This window comes from Oncorhynchus keta, chromosome 9 (assembly GCF_023373465.1).
Source record: "Oncorhynchus keta strain PuntledgeMale-10-30-2019 chromosome 9, Oket_V2, whole genome shotgun sequence".
In the NCBI taxonomy this organism is placed as follows: Eukaryota; Metazoa; Chordata; class Actinopteri; order Salmoniformes; family Salmonidae; genus Oncorhynchus; species Oncorhynchus keta.
Window position 1 is genome coordinate 32,351,986 of NC_068429.1, and position 13,322 is coordinate 32,365,307.

The 13,322-nt window shown below is 45.0% G+C and overlaps 1 protein-coding gene across 1 annotated transcript in view; it reads left to right on the plus strand.

Annotated features, from left to right (window-relative positions):
- The first annotated feature begins 4,081 nt into the window (after positions 1-4,081).
- LOC118388103 (myosin-IIIb-like) overlaps positions 4,082-13,322 on the plus strand; it is a 52,404-nt gene continuing 43,163 nt past the window's right edge. The window contains 3 exon segments of the mRNA XM_052525697.1: positions 4,082-4,397; positions 5,383-5,448; positions 5,693-5,823. Coding sequence (XP_052381657.1) covers positions 4,296-4,397; positions 5,383-5,448; positions 5,693-5,823 — 299 coding nt within the window. The 5' untranslated portion in view covers positions 4,082-4,295.

A 13,322-nucleotide genomic window follows, 5' to 3' on the forward strand; every position in this document is an offset into this window, starting at 1 on the left:
GCCGCCAGAGCCCCCAGTCTGCCATTCAGTCAGGATCCGCCAGAGCCGCCATTCAGCCAGGATCCGCCAGAGACGCCATTCAGCCAGCATCCGCCAGAGCCGCCATTCAGCCAGGATTCGCCAGAACTGCCAGTCCGCCAGGATCCGCCAGAGCCGCCAGTCAGCCAGGGTCCGCCAGAGCCGCCAGTCAGCCAGGATCCGCCAGAGCCCCCATTCAGCCAGGATCTGCCAGAGTCGTCAGCCAGTCCGGAGCTGCCCTTCAGCCCAGAGCTGACCTTCAGTCCAGAGCTGCCCCTCAGTCCGGAGCTGCCCCTCAGTCCGGAGCTGCCCCTCAGTCCAGTGGGGCCATTTAGTAGGGTTGCCAATACTAGGTCGGTGGCGAGGGTCACCGTTCCTAGGATGCCACAAAAGCGGACTAAGACTATGGTGGAGTGGGGTCCACGTCCCGCGCTAGAGCCGCCACCGTGGACAGACGCCCAACCAGACCATCCCCTATGGGTTTAGGTTTGCGGCCGGGAGTCCGCACCTTTGGAGGGGGGCTGGCCTTAGTTATCTTTGTTTTCTTTATTATTTTGGTTAGGTCAGGGTGTGACATGGGGGATTTATGTGTTTTGTCTTGTCTAGGGGTTTGTATGTTTATGGGGCTGTTTCCTGTCTAGGTCAATTGTAAATTGTATGTCTATGGTTGCCTAGACCCAAACTATTACAGACCTATATCCATCCTGCCCTGCCTATCTATGGTCTTCGAAAGCAAAGTCAACAAACAGGTCACTGACCATCTCGAATCCCACCGTACCTTCTCCGCTGTGCAATCTGGTTTCCGAGCCGTTCACGGGTGCACCTCAGCCACGCTCAAGGTACTAAACGATATCATAACCGCCATCGATAAAAGACAGTACTGTGCAGCCGTCTTCATCGACCTTGCCAAGGCTTTCGACTCTGTCAATCACCACATTCTTATCGGCAGACTCAGTAGCCTCGGTTTTCTAACGACTGCCTTGCCTGGTTCACCAACTACTTTGCAGACAGAGTTCAGTATGTCAAATCGGAGGGCATGCTGTCCGGTCCTCTGGCCGTCTCTATGGGGGTGCCACAGGGTTCAATTCTCGGGCCGACTCTTTTCTCTGTATATATCAATGATGTTGCTCTTGCTGCGGGCGATTCCCTGATCCACCTCTACGCAGACGACACCATCCGGTATACTTCCGGTACGTCCTTGGAAACTGTGCTATCTAACCTCCAAACGAGCTTCAATGCCATTACAACACTACTTCCGTGGCCTCCAACTGCTCTTAAACGCTAGTAAAACCAAATGCATGCTTTTCAACCGTTCGCTGCCTGCACCCGCACGCCCGACTAGCATCACCACCCTGGATGGATCCGATCTAGAATATGTGTACATCTATAAGTACCTAGGTGGCTGGCTAGACTGTAAACTCTCCTTCCAGACTCATATCAAACATCTCCAATCTAAAATCAAATCTAGAGTCGGCTTTCTATTCCGCAACAAGCCTCCTTCACTCACGCTGCCAAACTTACCCTAGTAAAACTGACTATCCTACCGATCCTCGACTTCGGCAATGTCATCTACAAAATAGCTTCCAATACTCTACTCAGCAAACTGGATGCAGTTTATCACAGTGCCATCCGTTTTGTTACTAAAGCACCTTATACCACCCACCACTGCGACCTGTATGCTCCAGTCGGCTGGCCTTCGCTACATATTCGTCGCCAGACCCACTGGCTCCAGGTCATCTACAAGTCCATGCTAGGTAAAGCTCTGCCTTATCTCAGTTCACTGGTCATGATGGTAACACCCACCCGTAGCACGCTTTCCAGCAGGTGTATCTCACTGATCATCCCTAAAGCCAACACCTAATTTGGCCGCCTTTCGTTCCAGTTCGCTGCTGCCTGTGACTGGAACGAATTGCAAAAATCGCTGAAGTTGGAGACTTTTATCTCCCTCACCAACTTCAAACATCTGCTATCTGAGCAGCTAACCGATCGCTGCAGCTGTACATAGTCTATCGGTAAATAGCCCACCCAATTTTACCTACCTCATCCCCATACTGTTTATATTTATTTACTTTTCTGCTCTTTTGCACACCAATATCTCTACCTGTACATGACCATCTGATCATTTATCACTCCCGTGTTAATCTGCAAAATTGTAATTATTCGCCTACCTCCTCATGCCTTTTGCACACAATGTATATAGACTTTTTTTTCTTTTTTTTCTACTGTGTTATTGACTTGTTAATTGTTTACTCCATGTGTAACTCTGTGTTGTCTGTTCACACTGCTATGCTTCATCTTGGCCAGGTCGCAGTTGCAAATGAGAATTTGTTCTCAACTAGCCTACCTGGTTAAATAAAGGTGAAATGAAAATAAAAAAAATAAAAGAGGCAGCTGTCTATCCTTGTCTCTGATTGGGAACCATATTTAGGCAGTCATATTCTTTGGGTATTTTGTGGGTGATTGTTTCCTGTGTCAGTGTTTGTGCCACATGGGACTGTTTCGTTGCCAGTTCACTTTATTATTTTGTAATTGTGTTCATGTTTAGTTTTTCTTATTAAAAACCATGGACGCCTACAACGCTGCGTATTGGTCCGATCCTTGTTTCACCTCTTCTGAGGAAGAGGAGGAAATCTGCCGTGACAAGCTTTTGTGTATATCTGAAGCGGAAGGGGGTTAAAAGCCATGGTAAATTAAAATCACATGCTTCAAATACAGCAGGTGTAGACCTGACAGTGAAATGCTTACTTACAAGCCCTCAACCAACAATGCAATTAAATCAAATCAAATCAAATCAAATTTTATTTGTCACATTTGATTAAGACATCATGGGAAAATCAAAAGAAATCAGCCAAGACCTCAGAAAAAAAGTGTAGACCTCCACAAGTCTGGTTCATCCTTGGGAGCAATTTCCAAACACCTGAAGGTACCACGTTCATGTGTACAAACAATAGTACGCAAGTATAAACACCATGGGACCACCCAGCCGTCATACTGCTCAGGAAGGAGACGCGTTCTGTCTCCTAGAGATGAGCGTACTTTGCTGCAAAAAATGCAAATCAATCACAGAACAACCGCAAAGGACCTTATGAAGATGCTGGAGGAAACAGGTACAAAAGTATCTATATCCACAGTAAAATGAGTCCTATATCGACATAACCTGAAAGGCTGCTCAGCAAGGAAGAAGCCACTACTCCAAAACCGCCATAAAAAAGCCAGACTATGGTTTGCAACTGCACACGGGGACAAAGATCGTACTTTTTGGAGAAATCTCCTCTGGTTTGATGAAACAAAAATGGAACTATTGACCATCATTACAATGACCATCATTATGTTAGGAGGAAAAAGGTGGAGGCTTGCAAGCTGAAGATCACCATCCCAACCGTGAAGCATGGGGGTGGCAGCATCATGTTTACAGGCAATGCTACCAAATACTAATTGAGTGTATGTAAACTTCTGACCCATTGCGAATGTGATGAAAGAAATAAAAGCTTAAATTCTCTCTTATTATTCTGATGTTTCATATTCTTAAAATAAAGTGTTGATTCTAACTGACCTAAGACAGGGAATTTTTACTAGGATTAAATGTCAGGAATTGTGAAAAACGGAGTTTAAATGTATTTGGCTAAGGTGCATGTAAACTTCCGACTTCAACTGTGCATGGTTCATTCTGCCTCAGTCGATAATTTCACTGCTTTGCCCTTAGTAACGTGCACAGGATGGTAATTAGTATTTACAAAATGGAGATGACAGACATTTTAGTCATATGAGAGAATAGAGATTTTATATAATGTTATATAATGGTGTAAGCAGCTTTGGTCATACATGAATATCATCTGTAAACATTTAATCTGGAAAGATATCCAGATATTCTAACATGTTATCTCTACCGCCTTGCAGTATGGTATCGCATATAAACTACATGACTGCATTTGAGTAAATCTCTAACCTCTAAAAAAGAAAGAAGTCACTTTTAATTCTGATGACTGACGCATGCCGAGCATGGGTGTGGAGAGGCAAGAGTTAACTTCTCCTCTCTAAGAAAGGGGAGGGAAGAGAGAACCCTTGCTTTGCAAGCCTTTTAAATTCACTCCTCCCCTGGGAATAGAGTAAACTCAGCTCACATACGCTGTGTGCTCTGCTGTCACAGTGTTTACATTTATTTTAATTACGGCACAACCGTGTCGTTTTTAGTATAGGTTGGATTTAAAGCTTCAGCATTGTCCAGTACATATAATATTGCAACCACGTTTTATTGAATAGATACGATTTTGAAAGAAATGGAGGTGCTCCTCCACGAGGATTTGGCAGCTTTGTCAGATTTGGATGAACAAAGTTTGTTGGAATCCCTGAGTCAACGGTTCAGACAAGATCGCATCTATGTAAGTAACTTTACAAATTCAGATTTATGTGCATGTGACTGCTGTGAAAAATATACAATTTGTTCCCCCATTACGAGGATATTTTGTATCTGACCAATGATTAAATGTTAACACTGAAACTGTTATGTTATTGTGATGAGACCATTACTGTGCTTCAGGTTATATCACTTTGACGTTACAGTACAATCCCTGGACACGATTCCCCCCTCCTCATGTTCTACCACGTCACCCATGTGTACACAGGACTCTGCACTCTGTAAAAATCCTGTAATTTGATGTATTTTAATCTGCAACAAATCCCAACCAATCAAATACGTCAACCCTCAACATACTGACAGAACAGCTAGATTATCTAAATCTGGTTCAATGTATTTTATTACTTGACACGGCAGTAAACTCAACAGTGTTGAAGGGTTGTGATCGATGAATAACACACATAGGCAGTCTAGTGGAGGCTGCTGAAGGGAGGCTGCCTCGTAATAATGGCCGGGAATGGAGTAAATGGAATGGTATCAAACACACCATTCCAGACATTTATTATGAGCCGTCCTCCCCTCAGCAGCCTCCACTGATGCAGTCATATATCAACATTCCATTTTATTTCATGTCATTGTTGGCTGACAGAACAAAGAATTTTGCAGTGACACGAGTGGTGTTTGTCTTTGAATGTACAACACATATTAATGACCCGCCAGCTGCATGTTCTTAATGTCGTAGTTCAGCCACGACTCTGTGAAACATAAAATAGATTAGGATATAAATTATTAGGATATAAATAGCCTGATTTCTTTGAAGGTGTTAACATTTTTCAAGTAAGGAAAACCGGTTTACTCTGCTAATGTGTAAGGGAGATTTTGTTAACAGCGGAGGCTAACAACCTGAACTGACTTCAGTTTGAAAGGGAAACACTTGAAAACCAGTTTAACCTTGTCATTGATGGTAAACTCTTTCTCGCTCTCTGTCTTCCACTGCCTATCTCTACCAGACCTACATTGGGGACATCTTGGTGGCCATAAATCCATTTAAATACCTTCCTCTGTATGAGAAAGAGGTAAGTACTCCTACAAGACAAATAACCTTTCAGCTGTGTTGGCAGATTTAGTCGTAAAAGCTGCCCTAGCTGTCCAATGACTCCCTATGACCTGGAAAACATAGAAGTTCCACCAAGTCTTTTCAAAGCATTTTACACTTAAGCTTGTCTTATGGATTTAACCAACACAACTGACCAGTAATCTTTAGAAAAATCGACTAAACTGTTTGTAGGTTTAGAGATGTTCCTCCTTCTATCTGTTCAGGTATCAGAGAGCTATAAGTACCATGAGAAGACCAAGCTACCTCCTCACATATTTGCTGTGGCAGACAGGGCCTACCAGTCCATGCTGGGACGGTTGGCCACAGGACCCCGAAACCAATGCATTGTGATCAGGTGGGTCCATTAACAGTCTACAGTAGTACTTTACTGAGCCAAGCTGTACTGCACCAGCCTGTCACACATCCACTATAATAGTTGCTGGAAACATGTTATAAAGGATAATGTGAACCAAAAATATCCATGCTGGCACAGTTTAGTTTGGGTTGGCACGATTGTGTCTAAAAGATATATAAGGTTTCCTGAACACCACCCTAACAAATGGCAACAGACACCTGTGGCAGGTGTGTCTGCTTTGCTCAGGTCAGTGGTTATTTTTTCTCTCACATTGACATGCCACTCCCAGTACAGCAGCTGCTTAGCTGTGTTAGCCTGTGTTTGTTGTGCCTGCAGACCAGCAGGCCCAGGCTTGAGTCATGTCAACATGACCTTGCTGCTCTACACTGTAGCAGTAAATAGGTCTTGTGTAGACTCCCGGTGAGAACACAGATTTCCTTGTCTGCCTCTGGTGACCTTCATCTAGTGTGAAATATGGAACCCTTTAATTGCAGAGGGAAGAAACACTACATGGCCAGAAGTATGTTTATGTTGACACTTGCTCGTCGAACATCTCATTCCAAAATCATGGGCATTAATATGGACTCTTCTGGGAAGGATACCTAGTCAGTTGTACAACTGAGAAGTTGCCATACCAGACAGTGACGCAACCAGTCCTCTCGATGGTGCAGCTGTAGAACCTTTTGAGGATCTGAGGACCCATGCCAAATCTTTTCAGTCTCCCGAGGGGGAATAGGTTTTGTCGTGCCTGTTCCACGACTGTCTTGGGTGTGCTTGGACCATGTTAGTTTGTTGGCAATGTGGATGCCAAGGAACTTGAGGTCCTCAACCTGCTCCACTATAGCCCGTCGATGAGAATGGAGGCATGCTCGGTCCTCCTTTTCACAATCATGTCCTTTTGTCATGATCACTTTGAGGGAAAGGTTGTTGTCCTTGTACCTGATGGTCAGGTCTCTGACCTCCCTATAGGCTGTCTCATCGTTGTCTGATCAGGCCTACCACTGTTGTGCCATCTGCAAACTTAATGATGGTGTTTGAGTCGTGCTTGGCCGTGCACTCATGAGTGAACAGGTAGCACAGGAGGGGACTGAGCACACACCCCTGAGGGGCAACCGTGTTGAGGAACAGCGTTGCGGATGTGTTGCTACCTACCCTTACTACCTGGGGGCGGCCCATCAGGAAGTCCATGATCCAGTTGCAGAGGGAGGTGTTTAGTCACAGGATCCTTAGCTTATTGATGAGCTTTGAGGGCACTATAGTGTTGAACGCTGAGCTGTAGTCAATGAATAGCATTCTCACATAGGTGTTCCTTTTGTCCAGGTGTGAAAGTGCAGTGTGGCGTACAGTAGAGATTGCGACATTTGTGGATTTGTTAGGGCAGTATGCAAATTGGAGTGAGTTTAGGGTTTCTGGGATAATGCTGTTGATGTGAGCCATGACCAGCCTTCCAAAGCATTTCATGGCTACAGATGTGAGTGCTACGGGTTGGTAGTCATTTAAGCATGTTACGTTAGTGTTCTTGGGCACAGGGACTATGGTGGTGTGCTTGAAACATGTTGGTATTACAGACTCCGAAAGGGAGAGGTTGAAAATGACAGTGCAGACATTTGCCAGTTGGCCAGCGCATGCTCAGAGGACACGTCCTGGTAATCCGTCTGGCCCTGCAGCCTTGTGAATGTTGACCTGTTTAAAGGTCTTACTCACATCGGCTGCGGAGAGAGTGAACACACAGTCGTCCGGAACAGCATATATTCTCATGCATGTTTTCGTGTTACTTACCTCGAAGCGAGCATAGAAGTGATTTAGCTCATCTGGAAGGCTCATATCACTGGGCAGCTCCCGGCTGTGCATCCCTTTGTTGTCTGTAATAGTTTGCAAGCCCTGCCACATCTGACGAGCGTTTGAGCCTGTGTAGTGCGATTCGATCTTAGTCCTGTATTGACGCTTTGACTTATTGATGAAGCCAGTGACTGATGTGGTGTGCTCTTCAATGCCATCAGAAGAATCCCTGAATGTTTTTCAGTCTGTGCTTGCAAAACAGTCTTGTAGTTTAGCATCTGCTTCATCTGACCACTTTTTTTATAGACCGAGTCACTGGTGCTTCCTGCTTTAATTTTTGCTTGTAAGCAGGAATCAGGAGGATAAAATTAGGGTCAGATTTGCCAAATGGAGGGCAAGGGAGAGATTTGTGCACATCTCTGTGTGTGTAAAGGTCGTCTAGTTTTTGTCCCCCTCTGATTTAAGTTTCCCTGCATTAAAGTCCCCAGCCATTAGGAGCGCGACCTCTGGGTGAGCATTTTCTTGTTTGCTTATGGCAGAATACAGCTCATTGAGTGCGGTTTTAGTGCCAGCATCGGTCTGTGTTGGTATGTAGACAGCTACCAAAAATACAGATGAAATCTCTCTAGGTAGATAGTGTCGTTTACAGCTTATGCTCTACCTCAGGCGAACAAAACCTTGAGACTTCCTTAGATATTGTGCACCAGCCGTTGTTTACAAATATACATAGTTCCCGCCCTGGGATTTACCAGAGGCTGCAATTCTATCCTGCCAGTAGAGTGTATAACCTGCCAGCTGTATGATATTAATAGCCATCGTTCAGCCACGACTTGGTGAAACATAAGATATTACAGTTTGTAATGTCTCGTTGGTAGGTTATACGTGCTTTCAGTTCGTCCCATTTAGTAATACTAATATAGTATTAGTTAGCTAATAGTACGGATGGCAAAGGCAGATTAGCCACTCGTCGCCTGATCCTCACCCCGATCGGAAGACTTCCGGCGCCGACAGATGGCCGCCTCGCTTCGCGTTCCTAGTTCCTAGGAAACTATGCAGTTTTTTTTTTTTTTTTTAAATGTACGTGTTATTTCTTACATAAGTACCCCAGGTCATCTTAGGTTTCATTACATACAGTCGAGAAGGACTACTGAATATAAGATCAGCGTCAACTCACCATCAGTACGACCAAGAATATGTTTTTCGCGACGCGGATCCTGTGTTCTGTCTTTCAAACAGGACAACGGAATGGATCCCATGCAGCAACCCAAAAAAACGACTCCGAAAAAGAGGGAAACGAGGCGGTCTTCTGGTCAGACTCCGGAGACGGGCACATCGTGCACCACTCCCTAGCATTCTTCTCGCCAATGTCCAGTCTCTTGACAACAAGGTTGATGAAATCCGAGCAAGGGTAGCATTCCAGAGGGACATCAGAGACTGTAACGTTCTTTGCTTCACGGAAACATGGCTCACTGGATAGACGCTATCGGAATCGGTGCAGCCAGTGGGTTTCTCCACGCATCGCGCCGACAGAAACAAGTTCATGAGTTCATTAGAACGTGCGTTGAAGATGTCGTTCCCATAGCAACGATTAAAACATTCCCTAACCAGAAACCGTGGATTGATGGCAGCATTCGCGTGAAACTGAAAGCGCAAACCACTGCTTTTAATCAGGGCAAGGTGACTGGTAACATGACCGAATACAAACAGTGCAGCTATTCCCTCCAAGGCTATCAAATCGGCCAAGCGTCAGTACAGAGACAAAGTAGAATCTCAATTCAACTGCTCAGACACGAGGCATGTGGCAGGGTCTACAGTCAATCACGGACTACAAGAAGAAATCCAGCCCAGTCACGGACCAGGATGTCTTGCTCCCAGGCAGACTAAATAACTTTTTTGCCTGCTTTGAGGACAATACAGTGCCACTGACACGGCCTGCAACGAAAACATGTGGACTCTCCTTCACTGCAGCCGAGGTGAGTAAGACATTTAAACGTGTTAACCCTCGCGAGGCTGCAGGCCAAGACGGCATCCCCAGCTGCGCCCTCAGAGCATGCGCAGACCAGCTGGCCGGTGTGTTTACGGACATATTCAATCAATCCCTATACCAGTCTGCTGTTCCCACATGCTTCAAGAGGGCCACCATTGTTCCTGTTCCCAAGAAAGCTATGGTAACTGAGCTAAACGACTACCGCCCCATAGCACTCACTTCCGTCATCATGAAGTGCTTTGAGAGAATAGTCAAGGACCATATCACCTCCACCCTACCTGACACCCTAGACCCGCTCCAATTTGCTTACCGCCCAAATAGGTCCACAGACGATGCAATCTCAACCACACCGCACACTGCCCTAACCCATCTGGACAAGAGGAATACCTATGTGAGAATGCTGTTCATCGACTACAGCTCGGCATTCAACACCATAGTACCCTCCAAACTCGTCATTAAGCTCGAGACCCTGGGTCTCGACCCCGCCCTGTGCAACTGGGTACTGGACTTCCTGACGGGCCGCCCCCAGGTGGTGAGGGTAGGCAACAACATCTCCACCCTGCTGATCCTCAACACTGGGGCCCCACAAGGGTGCGTTCTGAGCCCTCTCCTGTACTCCCTGTTCACCCACGACTGCGTAGCCACGCACGCCTCCAACTCAATCATCAAGTTTGCGGACGACACAACAGTGGTAGGCTTGATTACCAACAACGACGAGACGGCCTACAGGGAGAAGGTGAGGGCCCTCTGAGTGTGGTGTCAGGAAAATAACCTCACACTCAACGTCAACAAAACTAAGGAGATGATTGTGGACTTCAGGAAACAGCAGAGGGAACACCCCCCTATCCACATCGATGGAACAGTAGTGGAGAGGGTAGCAAGTTCCTCGGCATACACATCACAGACAAACTGAATTGGTCCACTCACACAGACAGCATCGTGAAGAAGGCGCAGCAGTGCCTCTTCAACCTTAGGAGGCTGAAGAAATTCGGCTTGTCACCAAAAGCACTCACAAACTTCTACAGATGCACAATCGAGAGCATCCTGGCGGGCTGTATCACCGCCTGGTACGGCAACTGCTCCGCCCACAACCATAAGGCTCTCCAGAGGGTAGTGAGGTCTGCACAACGCATCACCGGGGGCAAACTACCTGCCCTCCAGGACACCTACACCACCCGATGTTACAGGACGGCCATAAAGATCATCAAGGACATCAACCACCCGAGCCACTGCCTGTTCACCCCGCTATCATCCAGAAGGCGAGGTCAGTACAGGTGCATCAAAGCTGGGACCGAGAGACTGAAAAACAGCTTCTATCTCAAGGCCATCAGACTGTTAAACAGCCACCACTAACATTGAGTGGCTGCTGCCAACACACTGACACTGACACTGACTCAACTCCAGCCACTTTAATAATGGGAATTGATGGGAAATGATGTAAATATATCACTAGCCACTTTTAAAAAATGCTACCTTATATAATGTTACTTACCCTACACTATTCATCTCATAAGCATACGTATATACTGTACTCTATATCATCGACTGCATCCTTATGTAATACATGTATCACTAGCCACTTTAACTATGCCACTTTGTTTACATACTCATCTCATATGTATATACTTTACTTGATACCATCTACTGTATCTTGCCTATGCTGCTCTGTACCATCACTCATTCATATATCCTTATGTACATATTCTTTATCCCCTTACACTGTGTATAAGACAGTCGTTTTGGAATTGTTAGTTAGATTACTTGTTGGTTATTACTGCATTGTCGGAACTAGAAGCACAAGCATTTCGCTACACTCGCATTAACATCTGCTAACCATGTGTATGTGACAAATAAAATTTGATTTGATCTCCTTCTGTGAAATCTCAGTTTCTTTCTCCAGCGAATGACGGGGATGAGGGCCTGTTCGGATGTTTGGAGTATATCCTTCCCGTCCGACTCATTAAAGAAAAGTTATTTGTCCAATTCGAGGTGATTAATTGCTGTTCTGATGTCCAGAACCTCTTTTCGGTCATAAGAGATGGTAGCAGCAACATTATGTACAAAATAAGTTACAAACAATGCGAAAAAACAAACAAAATAGCACTGTTGGTTCCGAGCCAATCAAACGTCAGCCATCCTTTCTGGCGCCATCTTTCATATCACTCCTTTTCTTTTTTTTTCTCTCTCCCTGCAAATCCCCTCTGAGTTTTTCCTCATAACCCCTTCTCCTCAGGAGTCCTATGTGGTATCCTAGATTCCTGTAGTTGTCACCAAACGATCTCCTGGAAAATATTTTTGAGCAGATTTGGGATCTATAATTACAATAACACTATAGCAATGGAGCATGTTCAGATCACTGCAGCCTTCGGTATCAAGCTACAGAGGTTTCCACTACAGTAATATGGATTGCTCCCTAAGGAATTAATTTACACTGGGTCTGCCCCGGCATAAACCTATAGTAAACTTGGTTAACATGACGGAGGTTCTCCTCAATGTGTTTAGCAGAAGTTTAGGAGTTTAACTGTAATGTAGTTCTGTCAATTTTTATTTTTTTATTTCACCTTTATTTAACCAGGTAGGCTAGTTGAGAACAAGTTCTCATTTGCAACTGCGACCTGGCCAAGATAAAGCATAGCAGTGTGAACAGACAACACAGTTACACATGGAGTAAACAATTAACAAGTCAATAACACAGAGAAAAAAAGGGGAGTCTATATACATTTGTGTGCAAAAGGCATGAGGAGGTAGGCGAATAATTACAATTTTGCAGATTAACACGAGTGATAAATGATCAGATGGTCATGTACAGGTAGAGATATTGGTGTGCAAAAGAGCAGAAAAGTAAATAAATAAAAACAGTATGGGGATGAGGTAGGTAAAAATGGGTGGGCTATTTACCGATAGTGGAGGATATTTTGTACTGTACTTTGCGGATGTTTGCTCGCCACTGCTGCAGGCTACAGCGTCTCCCTGTTTTTTAAATGTAGGTGTAGGGATTTTAATACTGCAATTTCACTTAGTCATTTCCATGAAAGTGAAACATATGCAACCTTCATGTTAATGTTTCATGTTTGTCAAAAGCCACGTCTTATCCCTTTTCTCTAAGATAAAATGTTCTTGAAATTGCAGACGTTTACAGGATATACACTGAGTGTACAGAACGTTAGGAACACCTTTCTAACATTGAGTTGCACCCTCTTTTGCCATCGGTACAGCCTCAATTCGTCGGGGCAAGGACTCTGCAAGGTGTCAAGCATTCCACAAGGACTCTGCAAGGTGTCAAGCATTCCACAAGGAGGCTGTTCCATGTTGACGCCAATGCTTCCCGCAGTTGTCAAGTTGACTGGATGTCCGTAGGGTGGTGGACCAATTTTGATACACGGGAAACTGTTGAGCGTGACAGGTTGATGGATAAGCTTTTGTTGAAACCATATAGAACCTACAATAAAAGTGAGATGTTGCTCTGTTTCACATGCATGGAAGCTCGTGGATCCATCTGAAAAGAGGGGTGCTTTATATAAATGCATGAATGCAAGATTGGAAGGACTTGTGTATGGTTGTTGGTTGTATAGTATTTGGCTGTTTTGTTTTTTCAAGCACATGCTTACGTCCTGTGTTACAGCACTGTCACTGATGAATGAGCTGGTCAGGGTGGGGGGCTGGATGAGGCCAATAGTTGCTTGTGGTAACAAGGAACGAATGTGATTGACAACTTACTGTACCATGACTTATA